We start from the raw sequence: 25,968 nt of genomic DNA on the forward strand, positions 1-25,968 counted from the left end.
CACCCCCGGGCTGTTGCCATGGCGCAGTGGCCGATGCCACCTCGGGAAAGCCCCGGTGACCCCTCTGTGTCCCCCCCCGGTGCCCAAGGAGGACTTTGCCCGTGAATTTTTCCGCCCTGGGGAGGGATGGAGGAGCATGGGGGGAGCAGGGGACGAGGGGGGGGCCCTGTCACCACCCGCGGGGACAAAGTCCAACAGCAACGGGGCCAAGATAAAGCTGCAGGGACCAGGACAACAGCGTGGGGACATCGGGGACCTCACGGGGACCCCGGGCAGTGCCAGCCCCGCTGGGACCCCTGCACAGGGGGGAGAGCAGCATGGGGGTGCTTCCCCCCTCCTCTTCCTCCTCCTGGTTCTCCCCCTGCTCAGGGGATTGTGCAGAGGATCCTCAAATGGTTTGGGTTGGAAGGGGACTTTAAAAATCCTTTTTAAAGGGACAATTTCCAGTATCCTAAGTTGCTCCTTATCCCGGCTACCTAAAACCAGAGATCAAATAAAATCGAGAAAATAAAGAGCAGATTTATTTATTTATTTGTTTGTTTGTTTATTTATATATTTATTTATTTAAAGGCCTTCAGGTACATTTAGGGCAGATGAAGCCCACCCAAAAATGGAGCACGGGTCACGGGGTTTTCACACTTTTATAAGTTTGGGCCATTTGTATATTGGAGGTTAATTTCCCAATTACAGCTTCAGGTAATGAAGTCATTGACCCCAAGTTTGCTCCCCCTAAATAAATCACTTTTGTTGATCTCTCAGGGCCTGAGGCACTGAGGTGGTGTTGATTCCCAGGCCTGGAGAGGAATTGTTGTGTCAAAATGGGAAAGCAGCAGCTGACACTGTGCGAGGAGTTTAGAATTATACACTAAAGAATCACAGGATTATAAATGTATGGAAAAGATAAAAGCTAAAATCCTAAGAAATCATCACAAACCCCATCCAACCTGACCTTGGGATGGGGCAACCTCTTCCATAAAGCAGCACCACAGCCTGTGCCCAGCACCGCCCTGCACGGCCTCACCCAGCAGTGCCACGGGCTTGTCACGGAGCCTGGCACCTCCTCTGCCAAATCACCACCCCTGTGAGTTCTGGCTGCACTCCCAGCCCTGATCCCAGCACCAACAGGAGCCATCTGCACCCCTCAGGGCTCCCAAAACCAGCCACAGCTCCCAGGACCACGCAGGTGGCAGAGATCCAGCCTGGTCCCTGCAGACCTGGGGGGTTTTTGGGGGATGCTGTGTCAGTTCTCATCCCCAAAGCCACATCAGCAGGCAGGAAAATCTTACAGCGTGGTGAGAAATGCACAGGAACACCAGCAGGACGCCGTGCTCTGATCAATTTTCCCCTGACTCCTGCCTGGGTGGAATTGCTGCAGTCTGGAGGAGCCTCGTCAGGTGTGCAGGGCTTGTGGAAACTGGGACATCCTGACTTGCCGCTGGCTAACTCCTTTGTGAGAGCCCAGCCAAAGTTTCTCCACCTCTAAATTGGGGTGTAATGACACTTCCCCCTCTTTCATGAAGCTTCAACTCTTTCTGATCTCGGCAGGGAAATAAATCACCGCGCGGGATCATAAAAAGTCATCAAACGGCAACCTGGGGTGAACCGAGCCGCAGATGGAGGGAAGGGCGCGGGCGCTCGGAAAATGAGAGGTAGGAGCGAGCCAGATGTCATCGGCAGCTCTTTCCCCTGTAGGGTTAATGTCCCCCCCCCTTTTCCCCTCCCTGCCTGCCCTGGAATTCCAGCCATTGGCTGCCTCCCGAGGTTTAGGCTAAAAAGCCTCTAATTAGGACCCCGGCAGCCGCGGAGCCAGTGCCTGGGCAGGCAGGGGAAAAAAAAAGAGAGAGAGAGGAAAGAAAGAGCAAAAAAAAAAAAAAAAAAGCGTTTCCCTGGCTGAGCTTGGATGTTTTCCTTTCGCTTTGCGAAGTTTTCCCAGCCCAGGCTCCATTCCCTGGCGTGCTCCGGAGCAGGGCGGGACGGCGGGGCTGGAGCGGGCGGCCGAGCCCGGAGCGGCGGAGAGCGGGGCCCGGAGCGCCGGGAAAGGGCAGGTACGTGAGGCTGGAAGGGAGAGCCGGGCTCGGCTGTGCCAGCTCCGAGCGGAGATGGAGCTGGAGGAGCGGGGGATGGAGAGCAGGGGGCAGCGGGAGGGTCCTGCTGCGAGGGGAAGGGGGTGAGGCAGAGCAGGGGGATTTGGGCTGTTTGGAGATTTTTTTGGGGGGGTGGGGAGGAGACAATATCGCTGTCTTTGTTTTCGGGAAATGTCCCCTGAGAGCGGGAGGTGACGCGCGCTCCATCGTGCCAGGCTCTGCCAGGTGCGCGGGCAGCGCTGGTGCCACCATCCCTGGGATCGGCAGGGAATGGGAGCGGTCGGGAGCGGGGATGGAGCTGGACCCCTTGGACCTGCCGGGGTGGCCACTGGGAGGGGTGGGGGGCTCCGTTCTGGTGGTCACAGGGAGAGGAGGGGTCGCGAATCTCCATCCCAGTGGCCGTGGGGAGAGAAGAGGGGTCGCGAATCTTCGTCCCGGTGGTCACAGCGAGTGAGGGGTCGTCACCCCAGTGGCCGTGGGGAGAGGAGGGGTCGCGAATCTTCATCCTGGTGGCCGTGGGGAGAGAAGAGGGGTCGCGAATCTTCACCCCAGTGGCCACTGGGAAGGGTGGGGGGCTTCGTTCTGGTGGTCACAGGGAGAGGAGGGGTCGCGAATCTTCATCCCGGTGGTCACAGCGAGTGAGGGGTCTTCACCCCAGTGGCCGTGGGGAGAGGAGGGGTCGCGAATCTTCACCCCAGTGGCCACATGGAGGGGTGGGGGGCTCCGTTCTGGTGGTCACAGGGAGAGGCGGGGTCGCGAATCTCCGTCCCCGTGGTCATGGGGTGAGGAGGGGGTCGCGAATCTTCGCCCCGGTGGCCTCAGGGAGAGGAGGGGCGGGGGTCTCGGTCCGTACCTGCGGGTGTACGAATGGGTGAGCCAGGGTGGGTTAATGGGTTAATGGATTACTGCTCCTGCCGTGCCCGCGGGAAAACACAGGAAAAGCCTTTGGCAGCGCTGGCACATCCCCTGGTGAGCCACCAGGCCACGGTCCCCTCTGGGGACACGGCGCTGAGGATGCTGAGACCCTTCCCCATCATTTGGGGGGGCTGCAAAGGCGTTTTTAAAGCGAGGGCCACGACTCTGCTGTGCCCAGCAGTGGCACCAAGGGCTGCTCCACCTGGTGCCACCCCAGCTCCAAAAGGCACCGAGGGCTCCTCGGTGGGACCGGCTCCAGGTCGGGCAGGACTTGCTGCTCCGGCTCTCCCGGCCAGACCTCAGCTTATCTCACCCCAAAAGATGCATCTTTATTGCTCTGCATCTTTGTTGTTATGCATCTTCATTTCTCTGCATCTTTTTGCTCTGCATCTTTGTTGTTATGAATCTTTGTTGCTCTGCATCTTTATTTCTCTGCATCTTTTTGCTCTACATCTTTATTTCTCTGCATCCTTGTTGCTCTGCATCTTTGTTTCTCTGCAACTTTATTCTCTGCAACTTTATTCTTTGCATCTTTGTTGCTCTGCATTTTTATTTCTCTGCATATTTGTTGCTCTGCATCTTTATTCCTCTGCATCTTTATTCCTCTGCATTTTATTTCTCTGCATCTTTATTTCTCTGCATCTTTGTTTCTCTGCATCTTTGTTGTTCTGCATCTTCATTTCTCTGCATCTCTGTTCCTGCCTCTGCAGCTGTGTTGACGGGAGCTCAAGCACAAACAGGTTATCCCGTGGGTGAGGCCAGCGTGGATCTGTGCCCCTGGGAGCTGCCAGCGCTGCTTTGAGGGGCTTTTTGGAGTTGTTGTGTCTCCCTGGGGACTCTGCAGAAGCGAAGTTGAGGCGGGGATGGATGGGATGCGGCTCCCTGGGCGGGCTGGAACGGGGAGCCTGCGCTGAATTCCGAGCAGGCTGGGGTGGCTGAGCTCCAGGTTAATGTGTGACCTTGGAGCCCACACGGGCTCCCACAGCCAGCTGGAGACGGGGGCTGCTCCCGCCGAGCCAAATCCCATTAACATTCCCAGGAATTCCAGCCTCTTGCACCCAGGGAGCCGCGACGGCTTCCGATCCTTTGGGGAGAGCGAGAGAGGAGCTCGGGCAAAACGCATCCGGAGGAGCTCGCACAGGCAGGACGGAGGATTTGCAGCCAAGGCAAATGACAGCCGGTGCCACCCAGCCTGCCCGACGGGTCTGTCGCACGTCCCTTCTCGGGGACTCGCTGCCCCAAAGTGCCACCACGGTGCCACCTCCGCCGCGGGTCCGGGGCAAGGCTGGGAGCATCCCTGCATCCCTTGGCAGGGCAGGGCAGCGGCAGCAGAGCCCGGAGGCAGCGAGGGAGGGCAGGAAGGAAGAGGGGACAGGGCTGGCGAGCGGAGGAGCCAGACCTGTTGGGGCTGCCTGGCTCTTTAGCATGGGAGGCGCGTACCTCTGTCACCGTCTGGGGCTAATTACAGGGACTTGTTTACAGCCCAGACGGCTGCCAGCCGCTGTAATCACATCAAACTGGGCTGGGCTGGGCTCTCCGGCACATCCCCGCCCTGCCCAAGCCGCCCTCCCCACCCCAGGGTCACCCCCCCGTGCTGGTGGCCCTGCTTGGGGTCCCTGTGGCTCTCAGGACGGGGCCGGGCTGGCACTGCCACCCCCCCGAGTCCCCCGAGCATCGCAGGGGTCTAATTAACAGCAAAGTTCCAAGAGATTACACAAATGCAGCTTTGGAGGCTTAATGAGCCCAGCACAGCCTGGGAATGCCCCCACCTCCCACGGGAGGGAGAAATGGGGACATTTTCCCAAACCAGGCGGCAGCAGAGCTGGGGCTGGACACGAGGGTCCCCACTCGGCATCCCAGGCTCTCCCTGGCCTGGCTGTGGTCCCTCACCAAGCCAGCAAGGCCAGGGCTCTTTTTGGGCAGCAAACACCCAGTCCAGCCAGATTATTTCATCCCTATCCCAAAGCACAGCTTTGAACAACACCCTAAAAAACCCGCCCTGCATCCCCCCAGGGTTCCAGACCCCAAATGGCAGGAAAAAGCCAGCAGCCCTTTTTGTTTTATCTCTCTGATTAGCCGGTGTGTTAATCATTGACCCGGCAGCAGGGCAGGGAAACCTGAGCTGATCCCACCTGCTCCGGGCCCCAGAGCTGCCCCTGCCACATCCCAGCAGCCCCAGGTGCTGCTCAGGAGGCGTTTGCTGGGAGCACTGGGGACACTGGGATGTCCCTGGCAGGGGGGACTCACCAGCACCATCCCAGTGTGGAGCAGGGAACGGGGTCCTCGTGGTGGCAGAGGTGGAGGAGAACCAAAATTTCATGGTCTGGGGGTTCTCACCCCTCATCCCCGAGACTGTTTTATGCGTGGAACATTTTCCAGAGGGGTTGATCCATCCGTGGTGGGCGTTGCAGGGGCGAATCCCTGGGTGTGTTTGGGCACAGCTCCGTGATTTTCCCCTCCATCCCACCCTGGCTCCCCATGGCAGGGCAGGAAGTGTGGGCTGAGGGCGTCAGGCTCTGGGCTGGCATCCAGGGAACCCCAGGAGCCACCACCACATCAGCATCTGGCCTTTGTTTTGGGAAGCCAGGGCAGGAAGGAAGCGCCGTGGTGGAAAGAGCCCACGTGGGGAGGAGGGGAGGGCTCCGGATGGGTTTCACTGCCTAACCCTGAGCCAGGCGTGTGCTGTGGGCTGGGACAGCCCTGGGCAGAACAATGGCAGCCCGAGGGGAAGGAATTATTTTCCACTGAGTTGGGCTCAACCTCGGTCTGTTCCCACTCAGGGATGGGCCACTAGACCTGGGATTAGCTGTGGCAGCTGGGGGAAAGCTCCTGCTGTGGGTGTTGCTGTTTTCCAAAACCTGTTCCAGCTTGAGCTTGGGCATTTGGGGTCTTCTCTGCCTGGCTTCATCCCCATCCCATCCCATCCCATCCCATCCCATCCCATCCCATCCCATCCCATCCCATCCCATCCCATCCCGTCCCGCTCAGCAGACAAACCCCCAGCCCTGCCAGGTGCCTGTATTTTCAGTGTGGGTTTGCTGTAAGAAAAAGAAAGAGAAAGGAGCCCCCCCAAGAATCCCTTGGATTCCTGCAGTGGTTCAGCCAAAGATCTCAAGGTTGTGGTGCCTTGGAGCATCATCCCAGCTGGATGTGCCCCAGGTCCCTGCAAGGGATGAGGAGCTGCTTGTCCTGCAGCCACAGGGACACAGGATTTGTGTCCAGGGATGGATCCCTGCTCCCTGCTTCATGTCTGACATCTGTGGCTCTCTCTCTGTCCCCAGCTGATGTCCCTGCCGAGCCCTGCATGGCACAGGATCCGTGTCCAGGGATGGATCCCTGCTCCCTGCCCTGTGTCTGACACCTGTGGCTCTCTCTCTGTCCCCAGCTGATGTCCCTGCCGAGCCCTGCATGGCCCCAGCAGGACGAGCCCTCTCCCTGCGGCACCACCGGGGGCCTCCCCCCGGCCTCGTCCGACAGCGACTCCGGCTGTGCCCTGGAGGAGTACCTGGAGCCCCCCGAGGTGGGTGGTTCCCACCCCGTTTCTGGGCCTCAACGCACATTTCAGCCCCTAAAACACATTTCAATCCCCCTCTGAACTTGGTGTTTCTCCCCAGGTGCCGCCGTGCTCGCCCCAGCCGGGCTCTGCCTGTGAGCGGACGCGGCTCCGCGCCAGAGCGCTCCTGCAGCAGCTGCCTCCCCAGGACTGCGATGTGAGACCCCCCTTCCCCGGCTGCTGCTCCCCTCCCCGGCCTCACCTGCTGTCGAGACTCCCTAAAAACAGAGGCCAGGCCAAATTAAGGGAATAAAAAGCGCTTTTATTTATTATTCAGCTGCCCTAAATGCAGCTGAAGCCCACCCAAAAACGGACCACGGGTCACGGGGTTTTCACGCTTTTATAAGTTTGGGCCATTTGCATATTGAGGGTTAATCTTCCAATTACAGCTGCAGGTAATGAAGACCCCAAATTTGCTCCCCCAACTCCCTTTTGTTCCCATCTCTCAGGGCCTGATCAATGAGGTGTTTGATTCCCAGGCCTGGAGAGGAATTGTGTAAAAATGGGAAAGCAGCAGCTGACACTGTGTGTGGAGTTTAGAGTTTACCACTAAAGTTTAGAGTTTACCACTAAAGAATTACAGGATTATAAATGTCTGGAAAAGATAAAAGCTAAACTCCTAAGGAAGGATACGATTCCAACTCCTTCTCAGCCAATGAATAGGACAAATAGGTTGTTGGCCATGATTAGGATGAGTACAGCGATTAGAAAGAATAGTAGGTAGGTGAAAAATTTTGTAATGTAGGGGTCTGAGGCCATATATCATGTTGCAAATTGTAGGATTGAGCATGATATGAATGGGAATAGTGCAATGGGGAGGAAGGTAAGGGAGTAGAAGTCTATTTTCAGGCTGATGGGGATTTTGAAGTTTATAATGAACTTCCATTCCCAGAAGGAGGTGAGGCTTTCTGCTCCAGAGTGGATGTAGATTGTTATCGGGATTAGGCTGATTAAGAAGGAGGTTTTGACTGTGTTTGTAATTGCGCTGGGAGCGTTCTTGAGGTTGTTGGATAGAAGAGGAAATGGGATGGGGGTGTCCCAGCAGAGCCCAGCCCTGACCCCCGTGCCCCACAGGAGCGCTACTGCCCCGACCTCGCCGAGGAGGAGCGGCGCCAGCTCCGCGCCTTCAGCGCCCGCCGCCGACAGGAGGCTCTGGGACAGGGCCTGGCGTGCCCCGTGCCCGGGCCCTGCCACGGCTGTCCCTGCAGGAAGGTGAGCTGTCCCTCCAGCTTCCCTCCCCTGGCAGGGAGCTGTCCCCAAAAGCCAGCCCTGCCCCAAACCTGCTGTCCCCCTGCCTTGCAGTGCGGCCGGAGGCTGAACAAAGGGGACCCGGGGGTGTCGGCGTCTCGCCTGGGCGACCAGTTCTGGCACCCATCCTGCTTCTCCTGCCACTTCTGCCACCAGCAGCTGGTGGATCTCATCTACTTCCAGCAGGATGGGAGGATCTACTGCGGCCGGCACCACGCCGAGCTCTTCCGACCCCGCTGTGCCTCCTGCGACCAGGTGGGTGCCTGTTGGGGAAGGTGAAACAGGAAAGCCTTATCAATATGATTGCCTGGCAAAAGATTTTGAGAATATAGAAACTATAAGTGAGATTGAAATGAAAGCAAGCTTTGAGATCTCTCAGTTACTGAACAACTGGAAAACAATGGTGTGGCCACCGAAGGTGATCCCCTTATGCTTTTGCTCTCTTACCTTTCTATGCTCTTGCCCTTTTACTCTCATTCCCTCTCATCCTCTCTCCCCCTCTCTTCTCTCAGTCCTGCTCTGAGCTCTGCCTGGCAGCTCCCTGCACCCCAAAGTGCCAACATCACTGCAGAAAATGGAGACCAAGAAAAAGAAGAAGAAAGGCTGGACATGCCCAAGTTCCTCCATCTTGTCCCCATTCCAAAAATCCTAAAATCGACCTTTTCACCCTGTGATAATTTTATTATTATGCTATTTAAACTTCTGTGACTTTCAGGTCCTCATACAAAGCTGGTAACTTGCTCCAGGGGTCACAATCAAATCCCCAGGTGCTCTGGGCTGCATGCCAGGGCCTGGGGTCCTGGGTAACCCTGGCCACCCAGAGGGATGCGCTGAGTTCCCACACATCACCACCCAGCGCAGCAAAGCACCGTGGGGTGCTGAGAGCCTGGGGTTTGTTTTTTGTCCCATTCCAGCTGATCTTCATGGAGGAGTGCATCGAGGCCGAGGGCCGGCGCTGGCACCTGGAGCATTTCTGCTGCCTGGAATGCGAGGAGCCCCTGCGGGGGCAGCGCTACGTGATGCGCAGCGGCCGCCCCTGCTGCCGGGGCTGCTTCGAGAGCCTCTTTGCCGAGCCGTGCCAGGCGTGCGGGGACCCCATCGGTACGGCCGCCACCCTGCAGGGCCCCCCCACGCTTCAGAGCATGGATTTTGGGGTTTTTGGGGTTTTTTTTGGAGTGCGGGGGTTTTTTTTTGGTTTTTTTGTTTGTTTGGTTTGGTTTGGTTTGGGTTTTTTGGAGTTTATTTTGGTTTTTTTTCTGGTTTATCTTTTTTTTTTTCTTTTGTTTTTTTTTGGGGTTTTTTTTTTTCGTTTTGTGGGGTTTTTTTTGGGGGGGTGTTGTTTTTTTGGTTTGGTTTGGTTTGGTTTGGTTTGGGGTTTTTTGGGGTTTATTTTGGGGGTTCTTTTTGTGGTTTGGGGTTTTTTTTGGTTTGGTTTGGTTTTTGAGTTTTTTTGGTGGGGGGTTGGGGTTTTTTTGTTTTTTTTTTTTTTTTTTTTTTGAGGGGGGTTGTTTTTGTTTTGTTTTGGGGGTTTTGGGGGTTTTTTTGTTTTGTTTTTTTTTGTCGTTTAGGTGGTTTTTTTGTTGTTGTTTGGTTTGGTTTTCTTTTTTTTTTTTTTGTTTTTGGAGGGGTTGGGGGGTTTTTTTCGGTTTTTTTTTTTGGTTTTTTTTGGGGGGTGTTGGTTTGTTTGTTTTGTTGTTGTTGTTGTTTTGGGGTAGTTTTTTGGTTTGGTTTGGTTTTCTTTTTCTTTTTTTGGTTTTTGGAGGGGTTGGGGGTTTTTTTTCGGGGTTTTTTTGGGGTTTTTTGGGGGTGTTGTTTGGTTGGTTTGTCTGTTTTGTTGTTGTTGTTTTGGGGTAGTTTTTTGCTTTGGTTCGGTTTTTTTTGGGTTTCGTTTCTTTTCGAAGCACCTTTCCCTCAGCCGTGTCCGCCCCGCAGGTGCCGACAGCGAGCAGGTCACGCACCAGGGGCTGCACTGGCACGCCCGAGCCTCCTGCTTGTGCTGCAGCCTGTGCCGGGCCCCGCTGCGGGGACAGCCCCTCACCTGCCGCCGCGGCCGCCTCTTCTGCTCCGACACCTGCAGCCGCGGCCAGGACGCTTCTTCCACCGCCTCCGACTCCTCGGACTCCGCCTTCGCCTCCGCTCCGTCCCCCGAGTGCACGCCCGGGCCCCCGGCCGGAGCCGCCGGCAGGAGCTCGGCAGCGGCGGGCGGCGGGCAGGGAGGGGAAGGGGATGGTAGGAGCTGATGCTGTGGGGGTGGGAGCAAATCCAGGGGATTTGGGGATGGTAGGACCTGATACTGTGGGGTGGGAGCAAATCCAGGGGATTTTGGGGATGGTAGGAGGTGATGCTGTGGGGGGAGAGCAAATCCAGGGGATTTGGGGATGGTAGGACCTGATGCTGTGGGGTGGGAGCAAATCCAGGGCATTTTGGGGATTTTGGGGATGGCAGGAGCCTCTGTTATGGGGGGAGAGCAAATCCAGGGGATTTGGGGATGGTAGGAGCCTCTGCTATGGGGGGAGAGCAAATCCAGGGGATTTTGGGGACTTTGGGGATGGTAGGAGCCTCTGCCATGGAGTGGGAGCAAATCCAGGGATCCAGGGGATTTTGGGGATTTTGGGGATGGTAGGAGTCTCTGCCATGGGAGGAAAGCAAATCCAGGGGATTTTGGGGATGGTAGGGGCTGCTGCCATGGGGGGAGAGCAAATCCAGGGGATTTTGGGGACTTTGGGGATGGTAGGAGCTGCTGCCACGGGTGAGAGCAAATCCAGGCTCTGGGGACTTTCCTGTTAATGTCACACCAGTGACACGGTGGGAGCCGGGGGTGGGTGGCTGGGTGCCAGCCCGTTGTGTCCCTTGCTGTGGGAGGGCTGTGGGAGGACAGGCTCAGCTTCTCCTCCCTCCCTCACACCCCGCTCCCCTCTTGCAGAGGCGTTTTCAGAGCAGCCCCCAGTGCACCCCGCGTTCAGGAGCCCCGAGGATCTCGGAGCAGCCCCACGGGAGCGGAGCAGCGACACTGCCAAGGAGCACCCAGGGGTGCTGGGACCCCCACCCGGCCACCCCTCAGCCCCCCAGCCCGGCCCAGAGCCCCCCAACGAGCCCAGACCCCTTCTGGGGTCCCCTGAACCCCGAAGAGCTGCAGGCAATGGAAACCCAGAGCTCCAGGCGGGCACCTCCCGTCCCCGACACGGCGCCCGGGCAGGGGATGGCACAGAGGAGGAGGAGGAGGAGGAAGAGGAGGACTCCTGGTGCCCCACCTGCTCCTCATCTTCGGACTCAGACTCGGAGGAGGAGGGTTTCTTTTTCGGGAAGCCCATCCCCAAGCCCGGCATGGATTCCCTGGGCAGGGAGCCCCCGGGCCGGGGCAGGGGCAGGACGGCCAAGCACTGCAGCGTGTGCTAACAGCGGGCTGGGGTCCCGAGTGGCACTGCCAGCTCCTGCCATGGCCTCAGCGCGTTCCAATCACACCCTGGCGGCGGCCCAGGGCTGGTGGGAGAAGCGGCTGGGATCGCTGCCCCCGGCAGAGCAGAGCAGAGGCTGCCATTCCTGCCGGGCTCTGCCGCAATTAGGAACAGGTAAAGCAGGAAGGGAGCGGGGCCGGGCCGGCCCCCAGCACCTCCCACGAGGCGGCAGCTCCGGAGCGGGGCAGCTGCCAGCATCCCCCCACTGCTGGGGAACACGGGGGATCCTTCCCTGGACTGCTCCGTGCCACCTCTCTCCATCCCTGGGGCACCGTGTCCCCGCTGCCACCACGGGGAGGGGACCAGGGACGAAGCTCCAATAGAATCTGGCTGAAATCTGAACTCAGGGTCTGCCCCGTCCCTTCCCACCCCATTGTGACACTGACAATGTCACCAGGGCCCCACTGCCACGTCTCTCCATCCCTGGTGGCACTCTGTCCTGCTGTCACCACAGGGAGGGGACCAGGGCGCAGCTCTGCTGCTGCTGGTGACAAAACTGCAATAAAATCTGGCTGAAATCTGAACTCAGGGTCTGCCCCGTCCCTTCCCAGCCCATTGTGACACTGATAATGTCAGCAGGGCCCCACTGCCACCTCTCTCCATCCCTGGTGGCACCGTGTCCCCATGGGGAGGGGACCAGGGGTGCAGCTCTGGTCTCAGGTGACAAATCTGCAATAAAATCTGGCTGAAATCTGAACTCAGGCTCTGCCCTGTCCCTTCCCACCCCATTGTGACACTGACAATGTCACCAGGGCTGGGAGGTCCCCAGGGGTGATCTGTGCCCTCTGCCACAGCCAGGGTTCACTGTGGGACCCCTCCCTTGCAGGAACAGAACAATGGCACAGCAAGGGCTGCAAAAAGAACACGCTTTATTTGCAGATTTAAACCCAAAAACACTCGCTGGGGTTTGGGGACACATTCCTGGCAATGAGGAAAGGAGGACAGGCACTGCTGCCCTCCCTCCAGGTAAACCAGTGACACTTTTGCTGCCCTCAGGGCTTTGGGCAGGGCTGAAACCAAACACATCCTGCCCACCCTCCCTTCTCCAAGGGGGCTGCCAACACCTCCCAGCTCATCCTGCAGGCTCAGCACCCTCCTGAGCACCCCAGGGCGCTGTCCCAGCCCTGTGACAGGGCAGGAGGGGTGGCTGCCATCAGAGGCTGGGGGAGCCCATGGAGTCCAGGCTGTCAATGAACTCCTCCAGCTGCTGCAGGTGGTGCAGGCAGCCCTGGCGCAGGTTGGCCCTGAGTGCCACCCCCAGCGCCGCCTCCATCGAGGGCTCCTTGTGCAGCAGCATCGTGGCCACCACGGCAATGCTCAGGCTGAACTGCTGGTACGACTGCAGGGCAGGGCCACGGCCTCAGCACCCCAAAACCAGCACCAAAACACCCCTATTTTAACCCACAAACCCACAAACATCATCTGAGGCCACGCAAACCCACAGCACCTCCCCCTGGAAGCTCCCCAAAACACCAAATTCACACCCTCACCACCCAGCATGGCTCCCAAAGCTCCTCAGGTGAGATTCCCCATCCTGGAGCTGCTCCCAGACCCACAGGGCAGGGCCAAGGGCTCAGCACCCCAAAATCAGCACCAAAACACCCCTGATTTTAGCAATGCTCAGGCTGAACTGCTGGTACAACTGCAGGGCAGGGCCATGGGCTCAGCACCCCAAAACCAGCACCAAAACACCCCTATTTTAACCCACAAACCCACAAATACCATCCAAACCTCTGCAAGTCCCCCAGAATGCCGAATTCACCACCCAGCATGGCTCCCAAAGCTCCTCAGGTGAGCTTCCCCATCCTGGAGCTGTTCCCAGACCCACAGGGCAGGGCCATGGGCTCAGCACCCCAAAACCAGCACCAAAACACCCCTATTTTAACCCACAAACCCACAAACATCATCTGAGCCCACGCAAACCCACAGCACCTCCCGCTGCAAGCTCCCCAAAACACCAAATTCACACCCTCACCACCCAGCATGGCTCCTAAAGCTCCTCAGGTGAGATTCCCCATCCTGGAGCTGCTCCCAGACCCGCAGGGCAGGGCCATGGGCTCAGCAGCCCAAAACCAGCACCAAACCACCCCTGATTTTAGCCCACAGACCCACAAATATCATTCAAACCTCTGCAAACCCACAGCACCTCTCACTGCAAGCTCCTCAAAACAGCAAATTCACACTCTCACCACCCAGCATGGCTCCCAAAGCTCCTCAGGTGAGATTCCCCCGTCCTGGAGCTGTTCCCAGACCCACAGGGCAGGGCCAAGGGCTGAGCACCCCAAAACCAGCACCAAACCACCCCTGATTTTAGCCCACAAACCCCACAAATATCATCCAAACCCCTGCAAACCCACAGCAGCTCCCCCTGCAAGCCCCCCAAACACCAAATTCACCACCCAGCATGGCTCCCAAAGCTCCTCAGGTGAGATTCCCCATCCTGGAGCTGCTCCCAGACCCTCGGGTGCTCTCCAGGACTCACCAGCTCGATCTTTGCCTTCCTCCTGAGGACAGCAGCCAAGCGGGAGTCGAGGTCAGCTGGGGATGGTGTGGGGGGCTCTGAGCAGAGCTGCTGCTGGCCACACACAGCCTGGCAGGTGGAAAAGGCAAAGGTTGAATCCCCCTTTGCAGCAGGATGCAATTCGGGTGAACCAGCTCAGGTGGGTGAATCAGCAGCAGTGGAGGGGGGGGATCAGGGGATCAGGCTGCCAGCAGTGGTGGAGAACCCTGAGAGCAGCACTGGCTCAAAAATCCCAAGGAAAGCTCAGAGGGGAAAGGGACTGAGCCACACTGGGGCTGCCAGCGCTGGTCACCAGCCCAGGACTGGTCACCCTGTGGAAGGAGCCACTGGTTTGTCACCTTCCCTCGGGTGCCACCCCACACCCCCTCTTTGCCCAAGTTCTCTCCCTCATTAGCAGTAATTAAGCTGCTCTGGAGGGTTCTCCTTGGCTTCCTCAGAGCTCCATTCCAGGGCTGTTCACACCCCAGCAGCCCTGAGCCTCGGGTTCCTGCCCTGGCTCTTTTCCCAGCCGTGTCCCGGGGCCGACACGGGCTGTGCCTCCAGACAAAGCTGCCCCTTAACCCCAGATCCTGCAGCCACAGGGATCCCCCTAGGCTAGGGCAGCGTCCCCAAGCCCAGGGGGACACCGGGGGGCACCCAGACCCCGTACCAGATTGGTGTCACCAGCCCCAGGTGGGTGCTGGGGCTGTGGGGAGGTCACTGGTGTGGTGCAGGCACCAGGAGAAGCTTGGCTGGGCTGAGCTTTGGGTTCTGCTGCAGATCCTGGAGGAAGCTGAGGGTTTTCAGGAGGCTGAAGGCTCTGCAGAGGCTGAGGGACAGAGAGTGGCTGTGCTGGGACAGGGGGACAGCACTGCCAGCATGTGGGGACAGAGCTGTCCCCCGTGGGGTGGGGACACGGAGCTGCCCCACATCCCAGACTCACCCCAGCCTGGGCAGCCTCTGCCTCAGCTTCTCCAGCCCCACAGGGCAGCTGTTCCCAGGAGTGTGGGCTGAGCTCAGCCCCTGCCTCTCCAGAGCAGCTGGAGATTTCCAGGATTTCCCTCTTGGCAGGGTCTGGAGGGGCTGCTGGGCTCTGGGGATGGGACCCGTGACCGCTGCCAGCCTTGGGGACGCTGCACGGCTCCACCTGTGTGATACAAACAGCCAAATTTGGTGAATTGTTGTTATTATTATAAATGGTAATTGCTTGTAAATTGTAACTGCTTTCAGGACAGAAGGCAAATTTGTAATGGCTTTTGTGGGCTGTGGAACTGAAAATGTGCACGAAGCAAGGCCGTCACAGCAGGTAACAAAATACAGAACCAAGATAGCACAGGCAGAGAACAAAACAGCACAAAAAGAGAATGCCAGGTCAAAAGTGGCATCAGGAGACCACCCTGGGGTGCCTGGATGGACCCTCAGACCCAGCAGCAACCCAGGGTGGAGCTGTGGCAAACTTGCCCTGAGAATGTGCCAAGAAATTTGAGGAAGTTGTGCAATTGCAGCAGCACAAAGGACTGAAAAGTGTGTGTGTGCCTCTGGCTACTAAATACTTATTTATAAATAAATAAATAATAATAATAACTTATTTAATAAGTAAATAATAATAATAATAATAATAATAATAATAATAATAATAATAATAATAACTTATAAATAAATAGATAAATAAATAATATAAATAATAAATAAATATTTATTTATTATCTCTAATTAAACTTAAATTTCAGAGTGGGATTAGGGGCATTGTGGAGTCCCACAGTGAGGGAACAAAGGGTTTGGGATGGGGGCTGTGCCTCCCTGCAGGCTCTGCTTTAGGGTGGGAATAGAAAATAATAGAAAAAATTAAAAAATAGAAAAATAGAAAAAATAAAAATATAGAAAAAATAGAAAAAATAGAAATAATAGAAATAATAGAAACAATAGAAATAATAGAAAAAATAGGGAAAAAAAAGAAAAAATAGAAAAAAGAATAGAAAAAAATAGAAAATATCCCCAGGGGAAGCTGTGTGTGCTGCTGGTGGGGAGGATTTGTGGAGCCTGGAGCTGATCCTGTGCCCCTCCCCAGCAGTCCCATACCTCAAGGTGCTCCTGGATCTCAGGATTCCTGGAGGTCTCCTCTGGAGGGGCTGGATCTGTTCCTGGGGCACAGGGATCCTGATCCTGGCTGCCCACAGGGCTCTGCCCAGCTTCCAGCTTCACCTGGGGACAGGCAAGGGAGTGGGATGGGATGGGATGGGATGGGATGGGATCCATGGGATGGGATGGGATGGGATGGGATGGGATGGGATGGGATGGGATCCATGGGATGGGATGGGATGGGATGGGATCCATGGGATGGGATGGGATGCACAGGGTGCTAAAACCCACAGGAGAACACACAGAGAAAAGCCTGGAAAAACTCCATGCCTGGCAAAAAGCGAGGTGGAGAGGGGAAAGGCCGGATCAGAGAGGAGGGAGATGTCCCAGCAGCCAAGGACACCCCTGAGCCAGGCAGCTCCAGAGCTGGGAGCACCCCTGGGACGGGGGAATCTCCTACCTGCAGCTCTGCAGCACCAGCATCAGCAGCTGGGCTCTCCAGAGGGCTCCTGGCTGGGCTGGGCGGCTCCAGAACATTCCCAGTCCCCACTGGCACATCCTGGAGGGAACCAGGGCAGCGTGCAGGGCTCGGGGTGAGCGCAGCCCTGCTGTGGGATGGGAGGGGACAGGTAAAACCCCTCACCTGCGGCTGTTCCCGCCTCTCGGCAGCTCCTGGGGGAGGAGCAGGGGCCTGGGGAGGCTCCGGGGGCTGCGGCTCCTTCCTGGCCCCGGGCTGGCTCCTCCTGGAGGGGGCAGGACAGGAGGGCTTGGAGCGTGGCTTGTGCCCTGCAGGGTGGGAAACAACGGCAGGAACTCCTCAGCCTGGCTCAGGAGAGGATGAAAAGCAGCGAGGAGCCGGCAAAGGGACAGCACAGACCTCGGGAGGGTCGGGGACACCTCGCCCGGGGCACCAGGAGCAGCTGCCGGGGGTGGCTCCGTCGTGTCCCGGCCGGGTGGTGGCTCCAGGGCGGGCGGTGTTGGTGGAAATTCCCCAGATTCCTGCAGGAGCACAGCCCCAGGGTGCGGAGGGTTGGCTTGGGAGGGGTCTCTGTGCAATGCCAGCCCAGGCAGGGACAGCTCCCAGCGGTGCTGGTGTCGCTCATTGTCACCCCCCGGGCACGGCACCCACCCTGCAGGGCCGGAGGGGGGCCAGGGCTGGGGCTGCTCCTCCTCGGGGTACTCGGGCCAGGGGTCAGGAGGTGGATCCTGCAGGGGTAAACTGGATTTAGGGAATGGGACGGGCCAGAGGGTGCCCACACACTGTCCTTGTCGCCGGGCAGTGAGTGGCCCCTGCCCCATTTCAGCCACCGCGGCTGCCACCATGGCCAGGTCAGCACCCCGCTCACCTGGTACCAGCACTCTCCAAAGTCACCCTCGGCTCCTGGCATGGCTGCTCTGTCATCCCAGGGGGGCGGCAGGGGACACTCGGGGGGTGCCCACCTCCTGTCCCGCTCCTCCTCCTTCCAGGAGATGTCCCCAGGGCCACGGAACGCTCTGGGGGCCCTGGGGCTGGGCTGCAAAGGGAAGGGCCACGGTAAGGACACAGCCACTGGGAATTTTGGGAGTTTTTTCCCCATGAGCCCACTGGGATTTTGGGGAGTTTTTCCCCATGAGCCCACTGGGAATTTTGGGATTTTTTTCCCATGAACCCACTGGGAATTTTGGGATTTCTTGCTGCTCCCCCTCCCCACTGCGACCCTCAGCTCTTTGTGCCCCTCCTGCTCCCTGCTTTGGGGTTTGTGGGTGAATCCCCCTTTGCAGCAGGATGCAACCAGCTCAGATTTCACCCGACTGTGGAAATCAGCAGCAGTGAAGGGGGGATCAGGCTGCCAGCAGTGGTGGAGAACCCTGAGAGCAGCACTGACTCAAAAATCCGAAAATGAAACCCCACGAGGATGTGAAACCCTGAGAGCAATGGCAGGGAACAGGGGCAGATGTTTCCTGGGAGGAACCAGAGGGCAGCAATTTGATTTTTTAAGGAGAAATGCTCCACAAACCCCCCCCAGCATCTGTCATTCCATGCTGTAAAAGCTGAACCCCACTTTTGAACAGGGGAATTTCCAGCACAACCCTCCCAGGAGTGAGTGTGGGTTCATTTCTGGAGCCCCTCAGGGTCACTCCTGGAGGCTGAGCCAGAGAGATTTGTGTGGGTCTGGGTGAGCAACATCAATCCAAGCTGTAATTGCTAATTAACACTGAAACTATTGATTTAATTAGCAGTGCCCTGGTGTAACCATCGTGATAAATGAATGTGACTTGTGCTAACAATTGTAAATATATTGTATTTGTAAATATATAAAATATTATATACTATAAATATATAATATAGTATATAGTATACAGTATATATAATATAGTATAATATATACAATATATACAATATAATATTATATATGATATAATATACAATATAAATATATATAATATAAATATATTGTAATTGTAAATATATTGATATTTTAGAAAATATTTGTTAAAAAGGAATAGAGGAAAAGGATATGTAATTAGTGCCACAAAAGAGATGTTTTCAGATGTTCATGAGAAAATAGGATACAGGATGTAGTTTGAGATAAGTAACATCCCAAAATAGAATAGGCCTTGGCATAATTAAGGAATCAGCCTTGAAATCACTGCCAAATTTACTTTGTACATGCTTACTTCATTTTATATAAAATTGCTGCTCAATTAAAACTGCTGCTAAGTTCTAATTTTGTGGTTTAATAAATTAGACATATAGGACCTTATTCATAACAGCATCCTCACTGCACTGTAGATAACTAGTGGAGATCCTGGCCATCCGTGGAAATAAATAAATTATTTATTTATATATATATAAATATATATATAAATATATATATATAGTTATTTATATATATAGTTATATATATATATATATATAAATACATTTTTATATAAATATATTTACATAGATATATTACATATACCTATGTAAATGTATTTATTTTGCCACTCTTAATCCTGGTGGGGGTAAAGCTGTGAAATCCTTTAGACACAAACTGCTGGATCCTGACATTTCCAGACTCCTTTTTGGGATTTAGAAAGCCACAAACTCCTGTCTGTGCCTGGGGGACCACGACTGCATGCAGACATCTCCACACCGGTTTTGGGGTGGGGTTTGGTGAGCCAGGGGCTCCTTGCTGTGCCTTGGGAGGGTGTCCCTGACAAACTGTGACCCTTCCCTGGGACATGTCCCCCCAGCCCTGTCCCCTTACCGGGTGCCTCCTGCACTGGCGTCTGCTGGGCTGCTGCTCCCAGGCTGGCCCATCCCAGGCTGCTTCATCCCGAGGTGGCCCATGCCTGGGTGGCCCATCCTGAGGTGGCCCATGCCTGGGTGGCCCATGCCTGGGTGGTCCATGCCTGGGTGGCCCATGCCTGGGTGGCCCATCCCGAGGTGGCCCATGCCTGGGTGGTTCATCCCGGGCTGGCCCATCCCGGGCTGGTGCATCCCAGGCTGGCCCATGCCTGGGTGGCCCATCCTGAGGTGGCCCATGCCTGGGTGGCCCATCCCGAGGTGGTTCATGCCTGGGTGGTCCATCCCAGGCTGCTTCATCCCGAGGTGGCCCATGCCTGGGTGGCCCATCCCGAGGTGGCCCATGCCTGGGTGGCCCATCCCGAGGTGGTTCATGCCTGGGTGGTCCATCCCAGGCTGGTTCATCCCGAGGTGGCCCATCCCGGGCTGGCCCATGCCTGGGTGGTTCATCCCAGGCTGGTTCATGCCAGGCTGGCCCATGCCTGGGTGGCCCATCCCGAGGTGGCCCATCCCGGGCTGGTGCATCCTGGACTGGCCCATGCCTGGGTGGCCCATCCTGAGGTGGTCCATGCCTGGGTGGTCCATCCCAGGCTGGCCCATCCCGAGGTGGTTCATTCCAGGCTGGTTCATGCCAGGCTGGCCCATGCCTGGGTGGCCCATCCTGAGGTGGTTCATCCCAGGCTGGCCCATCCCGAGGTGGCCCATCCCGAGGTGGTTCATCCCAGGCTGGTGCATCCCAGGTTGGCCCATCCTGAGGTGGCCCATCCCAAGGTGGTTCATCCCAGGTGTCCTCAGGGCCAGCAGGGGGATGTGGCCACGGTCCATCCCACCACGGGGCAGGCTGTGGAGAGATCAGAGCTGTGAGAGCCCCAGGAGCAGGCGGGGATGGGGAGCCAGGAGCACACCCAGCTGCCCAGGGAGAGCCCAGATGATCCAGGGTTCCTCCTCATCCTGACGTTCTCCTGGCTCCTCAGCATCCCCAGGGGTGGAGATGGGGTAGTGGGTACCCAGGGTGGCCCCGGGTGCTGCTGGGCTCCCACCCCAACCCAGGAGAGCCCCAACCCAGGGGAGCCCCAGGGGAACCACAGGAGAGCCCCAGGAGAGCCCCAGGGGAGCCCCAACCCAGGAGAGCCCCAGGGGAGCCCCAGGAGAGCCCCAGGGGAGCCCCAACCCAGGAAAGCCCCAGGGGAGCCCCAGGAGAGCCCCAGGAGAGCCCCAGGGGAACCACAGGAGAGCTCCAGGAAAGCCCCAGGAGAGTCCCAGAGGAGCCCCGGGAGAGCTCCAGAGGAACCCCAGGAGAGCCCCAGTCCAGGGGAGTTCCAGGAAAGCCCCAGGAGAGTCCCAGAGGAACCCCAGGAGAGCCCCAATGCAGGGGAGTTCCAGGAAAGCTCCAGGAGAGTCCCAGAGGAGCCCCGGGAGAGCTCCAGGGGGGAGCCCCAGGAGATGCCCAGGAGAGCTCCAGGAGACCCTTCCAGCCGCACGTACCTCCCTGGGGAAGCTCCTCCTGCAGCCCGACCGGTGGAACATCCTTCCGGAGGAGCCCCGGAGCTGCGGGATCCGCTGGAGGGGGGGAGAGGCTGGCTCAGCCCGTCCCCCAGGGACGTCACTGCCGCCTTGGGGACGCTGCCAGCCAGGTGCCACCCGTGCTGCTGCTGCTGCTGCTGCCAGCCCCGCGTCCGGAGCGCTGCCACAGCTCCAGGGACACCGGCATGGACACCGAGACCCGCTCGCTGTCCCCTGGAGGGGACATGGGGCTGGCAGTGCCTTGGCACCCCCTGTGCCTGCCCCCGGCTCGGTTTGTCCCTGCCACGTGTCCCTGCCAACCCCGCGGGTCACCCCGTGATGTCCCCAAGGGATCCGGGTTGGGACACGGGGGCTTGGGTGAGCTCCCCGCCAGCCCGAAATCCCATTTTTGTCCCTAAATTGCGGGGTGGCAGCACTGGAGCGTGGAGGGGTTGGAGAGCCCCGCACCCCAATCCCGAATCCCAGTCCTGAATCTGTGCACCCCAATCCCTCCCTGCACCCCAATCCTGCATCTCTGCAACCCAATCCTGAATCCCAGAGCCTCCCTGCACCCCAATCCTGCACCTCTGCACCCCAATCCTGAATACCCGAATCCCAATCCTGCACCTCTGCACCCCAATCCTGAATCCCAATCCTTCCCCGCACCCCAGTCCTCCCGTCCCGCAGCCCGGTCTCGTTCCACACCAATATCCAGCGGGAGCCGATCCCTCCTGAGGAGCCCTCCCGGAGCTCTCCCGGAGCCCTCCCGGAGCTCTCCCGGAGCTCTCCCGGAGCTCTCCGTCCCTCCCCCGGAGTTTCCCTTCCTCCTCCCATCCCGCTCTCGGCGCTGATTCCGCCCCCGAGCGGAACGGGAGCGCGCAGAGCCCGGGACGCGCCGCTTCCCGCATCCCCCGGGGATCCGAACTCCTCCGGGAACCTCGGATCCATCGGCGGGGTGGGAGAAAGATCCGCAAATTGCACCCCCGGGGCATGGAATATCCACGGACAAGGGGATCCTGGTGTGATAAACGAGTTCACTGGATTCAAGGATCGTATAATTATCTTTATTATTATGCAAGCGAGAATAAGAAAAGTTCAGCGCTGGGCGGCCGGGAGTCTCTGCTCCTCTAGGCTCGCTTTTTCCAGCAATTAACAGGTCGTCTACATATTGAACAATGGTTATTCTTTGGTTCGGGGTATAGGATTTCATTATTTGCTCTAGTGCCTGCCCAAACAAATTCGGGGATTCTGTGAATCCCTGTGGGAGCACTGTCCACCTTAGTTGCTGCTTTCGGTGGGTATCGGGATCTTCCCATTCAAATGCAAAATAATCTCTACATTCTTCTTTCAAGGGGCACGCCCAGAAGGCATCTTTCAAATCTATAACACTATACCAGTGATCATCTGGTTTCAATTGACTGAGCAATGCATGGGGTGAGATGAGGGACTACATTCTGTTCGTCATGAGAAAGAGACCAGTGTGTTACAAGAGTTGTCTGCTGACTATTTCTGTACTACTTCATGAGATATGAGCCACAAGGATACCAGGGAAGGGGTTGCAGGAGCCCACACATAGTCCCACCCAGCAGATGGTACAAGCAGATAACTCACAGAAATAACGACCAGGGAAAAGCTGGGGAAGGGGCAGGGGCAGATAAACAGTTTGCAAGGCAGGATATTTGCTTGCTGAAGCTTGATAGGGCACAGTTTGCAAGGCAGGACATTTGCTTGCTTAAGCTTAATAGGGCACATATTGCGTTAATCATAAGATTTTGGTAATTTTCCACGGAGAAGTCACCAAATAAAGACATAGGGTGAAGAAGACGCGGCTGAGGAAGACTCCGCAGCCTTTATCACCGACCACCAGGAGACAGAAGGATGAACCCCTAGCAATAACCAGCGCAGGCACAGAGAACTCTGAGATAACATGGACTCCTGAAGGATGGAGAGGATAAAAGGACTGAATCAGAAACTAGTTGGGGCGGCAGTTGGTGGAGCAGAGACTCCCCTGTCGCCCAGCGCTGAGCTTTTGCTTACGTAGTATAACTGCTTCAATAATTAATAAATTCTTTGATTGGAAATTACTCGTTTTGAGTCAATTTTATAACATGGGGGTTTGCTACTACAGGGAACGGGCAATGCTTCTCTTATTTATTTCCCTTAGATCATGTACTAATCGGTATTTTCCGTCTGGTTTCTTTACAGGTAAGATGGGGCTGTTGAAGGGAGACATGCAAGGTTCCAAGAGCCCTTGTTGTATTAACCGTTCTCCCTCTGGTTTTAGTCCCCTTCGCCCCTCATCTGACATGGGATATTGTTTTATCCTTACTGGGATTTCTGGGCTTTGAATGTTGACTGTGAAGGGCTCTATATTCAATCTTCCTGCTGTATCAGGGGTATACCAGACTTCTGGGTTGATTTTCTCTTCGTCAGTGACCTGTAAGGGGCACAACCTGACTTTCAGCTGTTTTTCTTCAATATTTATGTTTATCCCTAATTCCACCATTAAATCTCTTCCTAATAAATTGTAATCAGCTTCGGGGACCAGTAGCAGTGATCCTACCCCTATTTTCTTCTCTGATTCTATTAAGACATCTTTAATTACAGGAACCTTGAAGGGTGTTCTCCTTTTGCCCCAATTACCTGTAGTGTGGAAGGTGAAATCTTACATCCCGGGGGCAAAGACTGAACTGTTGATCTCTCAGCCCCTGTATCCACAAGGAAGGTTATGGGGGTTTGCTGGGGACCCACCTTAAGTTTTACCAAGGGCTCCGATGACATTTGGGTCCCCAATAGAGCCCTTGACCCCCCTAATCCTCTTTGAACATTTTCTCATCCCTAAGCCTCTTTTGGCATTCCCTCTTCATGTGTCCTTTTCCACCACAACAGTAGCACACTGTTCCTTCTCTCCCTCCAGTTGGGGGTCCTCCTAAATGCCAGGGACCTCTCCTCATGCCACTTCTTTCTCGTGCTGGAAGGTTGTTTCGCTGTCCCTCCCTGACTGCCGCCACCATCATCCCAACTTGTCTTTTGTGTGCCTCATCCTCCCGTCTAACATACACCTTCTGAGCCTCCCTGAGCAATTCATTAAGCCCTCTGTCCTGCCAATCCTCTAACTTTTCTAATTTCTTTCGAACATCCTCCCATGATTTGGCTACAAACTGTGTTTTAAGGAGCGCTTGCCCCATTGGCGTCTCTGGGTCCACCCCTGAGTATAACTGAAAACTCTTCCTTAATCTTTCCAACCATTCAGTGGGGGTCTCATCTTTTCCTTCCCTCGCTTGCTCTATCAATCAATAAATTACATTTCATGTGGACTCACTTGTCGGTGGTTCCTCACCGCCACTTATAACAAGCAATACAGCGCTGGGTACAGTGGGGGAAGTTTTCCCTCCACACTGATAGTTGAGGATTACAGGTATTTATAGGGGTACTCATCAGCTTTCTCAGCAGTTTCTATAAAATATATATATTATATAGAATAAATAGAGAATAGATATTCTATATATTCTATGTATTATACATAATATATAGAATATATATAATATATTCTATATAATATATATTCTATATATATTATATAGAATATATATGTACTCTATATTCTATATATTATATAGAATATATAGAATAGATAGTATAATATAATATAATATACTCTCTATATAATATATAGAGAATATAGATAGAATAAAATATATATTCTATATATATTATATAGAATATATAATATATATATTCTAAAGCTATAGTTTCAAAGTTTCTATTCCCATTTTTTACTCATCAGCAGTTTCTATTCTCAATTTTTACGTCACATTACTATGCACTATTGTGATTTATTTTTTCTCAGGATGTATCCCAGAAAGGAGTATCCCATATGTTGAGGTCCAGTTTCCGAAAGAAGGAAGAAGTCTCCCAGCTGGTGAGGTCCAGATTCCAGATGTGTGTCCACCTTTTGATTGCAAGGACTATAAATCTCATAACAGCGATGTCCAGCTTCCCTTGGTTGAAACTATAAATGCTTGAGTTGATGTTCATCTTCCTTTCTCAAGCTGCTTTTCACTGTTTTGTTAAGGTGTGAGATAAGCATGTTTCCTTTTTATATATTCTAAAGCTATAGTTACAAAGATCCTTACTACAAGCAATATTCTAAAATTATACTTTGAAAGGTTATTACTGCAAAATTCTTTAAGGCTTACAAGCAGAAAGTTCCTGTCAAAAAACAACATCTTTAAAGCTTTAATTCAAATGCTCCTAAATCAGCTTAAGACTTCTTATAAAGGTTAATTGTGAACAAAGGATAGGTTCAAAAGCCTTCTTCCATGCTTTTCTTCCTCAGTTATTTATTAGAATGGGGTTAAACCCTTCCAAAACCCCAAACAGGGTGTGGGGCCCGGGCAGCCCATGGGATCTGGCTGCTCCTGCTGGGGGGATAACGCCTGGATCTCCAGCTGGGCCCTTAATGAGAGTCATTAATTGCCATAAATCAATTTGGGTGGATCAATTAATGGGATTTGGGGACAAGGGGGGTTCCTCACCTGCCGCCCCAGCACGGCCTGCAGCACTGGCAGGAGCTTCTCTGACAAAGGCACCTCCAGTATTTTATCATTGGCTTTTCGCAAATATTGAAATGAATATTATATGTGTTGTGTTAGAAAGTAATGCTGTATTCGTTTTCTTAACTACTGTGTTAAATATAGTTTTAGGTTATAAAAATTGTTAAAATAGAAACGATGCTATGTAGGATACTTTGTTTTAAAAGGAAAGGACTCGCAGCGAGATAGCAGCCACAGGACACCTGAATCTTTCAGGGAAAAAGAATTTATTGCCTTCTCATCATAAGAAACGAACTTCTTCCCGCCTCGAAGGCGCTGTTAGGATTTGGAGGAAGAAGTTGACGATGACCAGACAGAATCCTGTGTTTGAATGGAATTTATGCATCACGTATGAAGTGGATGAATATGCAACAGGCTGTTGTTTTTAAGGGTTAATCCTCTGTTAACGGGTGTCCTTTTTTCGGGCTCGTGCTGCCCAGAAAAAGGTACCCGGACGTCCGTAACTCTTTGTATTTATTGTCTCATATTGTCCTAATTCAAATTGTCCAAATTATTATTACTCTAATTGTATTGCTATTTTTCTAACCATTTTATTACTATTAAACTTTGAAAAATTTTGAAAACAAGCGATTGGCGTTTTTAACATTAGCCAGATCCGGGAATAACGAAATAAAACGGGCTGTGTAACGCTACGCTTCCGGGTGCCTGTGACCTGTGGGCTGCGGGATCCACCCTCGGGGGCGAGGGGGGGGAGACGGTGTTTGGGTTGGAATTTAAGGGATATTTGCATAATGAGCTCCTTTG

General features: G+C 54.8%; 2 protein-coding genes and 1 long non-coding RNA gene across 8 annotated transcripts; 2 read left to right on the top strand and 1 right to left on the bottom strand.

Annotated features, from left to right (window-relative positions):
- The first annotated feature begins 1,551 nt into the window (after positions 1-1,551).
- Positions 1,552-11,779, top strand: PRICKLE4 (prickle planar cell polarity protein 4). Its single transcript, XM_077190557.1, has 9 exons — positions 1,552-1,649; positions 1,925-2,045; positions 6,385-6,519; positions 6,614-6,709; positions 7,627-7,764; positions 7,855-8,055; positions 8,715-8,901; positions 9,733-10,029; positions 10,724-11,779. Exons 3-9 carry the CDS (start codon positions 6,388-6,390, stop codon positions 11,194-11,196), a joined length of 1,524 nt encoding a protein of 507 aa, XP_077046672.1. The 5' UTR covers positions 1,552-1,649; positions 1,925-2,045; positions 6,385-6,387; the 3' UTR covers positions 11,197-11,779.
- A 328-nt stretch (positions 11,780-12,107) lies between these two features.
- On the bottom strand, positions 12,108-21,562 carry LOC129130348 (uncharacterized). Of its 6 annotated transcripts, XM_077190554.1 has the most exons (14): positions 21,275-21,562; positions 20,591-20,665; positions 19,068-19,946; positions 17,181-17,348; positions 16,964-17,040; positions 16,712-16,833; positions 16,478-16,620; positions 16,295-16,393; positions 16,126-16,164; positions 15,835-15,957; positions 14,699-14,902; positions 14,426-14,584; positions 13,738-13,845; positions 12,108-12,594 (listed from the first exon to the last, which is right to left on the bottom strand). In XM_077190554.1, exons 1-14 carry the CDS (start codon positions 21,554-21,556, stop codon positions 12,409-12,411), a joined length of 2,664 nt encoding a protein of 887 aa, XP_077046669.1. In that variant the 5' UTR covers positions 21,557-21,562; the 3' UTR covers positions 12,108-12,408. The 6 variants fall into 6 exon arrangements, with proteins under 6 accessions (XP_077046669.1, XP_054504721.2, XP_077046670.1 ...); XM_054648746.2 differs by having other exon boundaries at positions 16,295-16,620; positions 21,314-21,562; XM_077190555.1 differs by lacking the exon at positions 16,126-16,164.
- Positions 20,663-25,729, top strand: LOC143695690 (uncharacterized). Its single transcript, XR_013185176.1, has 2 exons — positions 20,663-22,813; positions 24,459-25,729. It is a non-coding gene; the product is annotated as an uncharacterized LOC143695690 (long non-coding RNA).
- Positions 25,730-25,968: the final 239 nt, after the last annotated feature.

Source organism: Agelaius phoeniceus, chromosome 25 (genome assembly GCF_051311805.1).
Source record: "Agelaius phoeniceus isolate bAgePho1 chromosome 25, bAgePho1.hap1, whole genome shotgun sequence".
Taxonomy (NCBI): Eukaryota; Metazoa; Chordata; class Aves; order Passeriformes; family Icteridae; genus Agelaius; species Agelaius phoeniceus.

Excerpts from the sequence above, each read along its gene's own strand:
- PRICKLE4 (XM_077190557.1), top strand. The coding sequence starts at position 6,388 with ATGTCCCTGCCGAGCCCTGCATGGCCCCAGCAGGACGAGCCCTCTCCC. Across the intron at positions 6,520-6,613 it reads AGTACCTGGAGCCCCCCGAG|GTGCCGCCGTGCTCGCCCCA; the intron begins GTGGGTGGTTCC and ends GTTTCTCCCCAG. Across the intron at positions 10,030-10,723 it reads GCAGGGAGGGGAAGGGGATG|AGGCGTTTTCAGAGCAGCCC; the intron begins GTAGGAGCTGAT and ends CCCCTCTTGCAG.
- LOC129130348 (XM_054648744.2), bottom strand. The coding sequence starts at position 21,556 with ATGGATCCGAGGTTCCCGGAGGAGTTCGGATCCCCGGGGGATGCGGGA. Across the intron at positions 20,666-21,274 it reads TGCGGGACGGGAGGACTGGG|CGGATCCCGCAGCTCCGGGG; the intron begins GTGCGGGGAAGG and ends CCCCCCCTCCAG. Across the intron at positions 14,903-15,834 it reads AGATCCAGGAGCACCTTGAG|GTGGAGCCGTGCAGCGTCCC; the intron begins GTATGGGACTGC and ends TGTATCACACAG.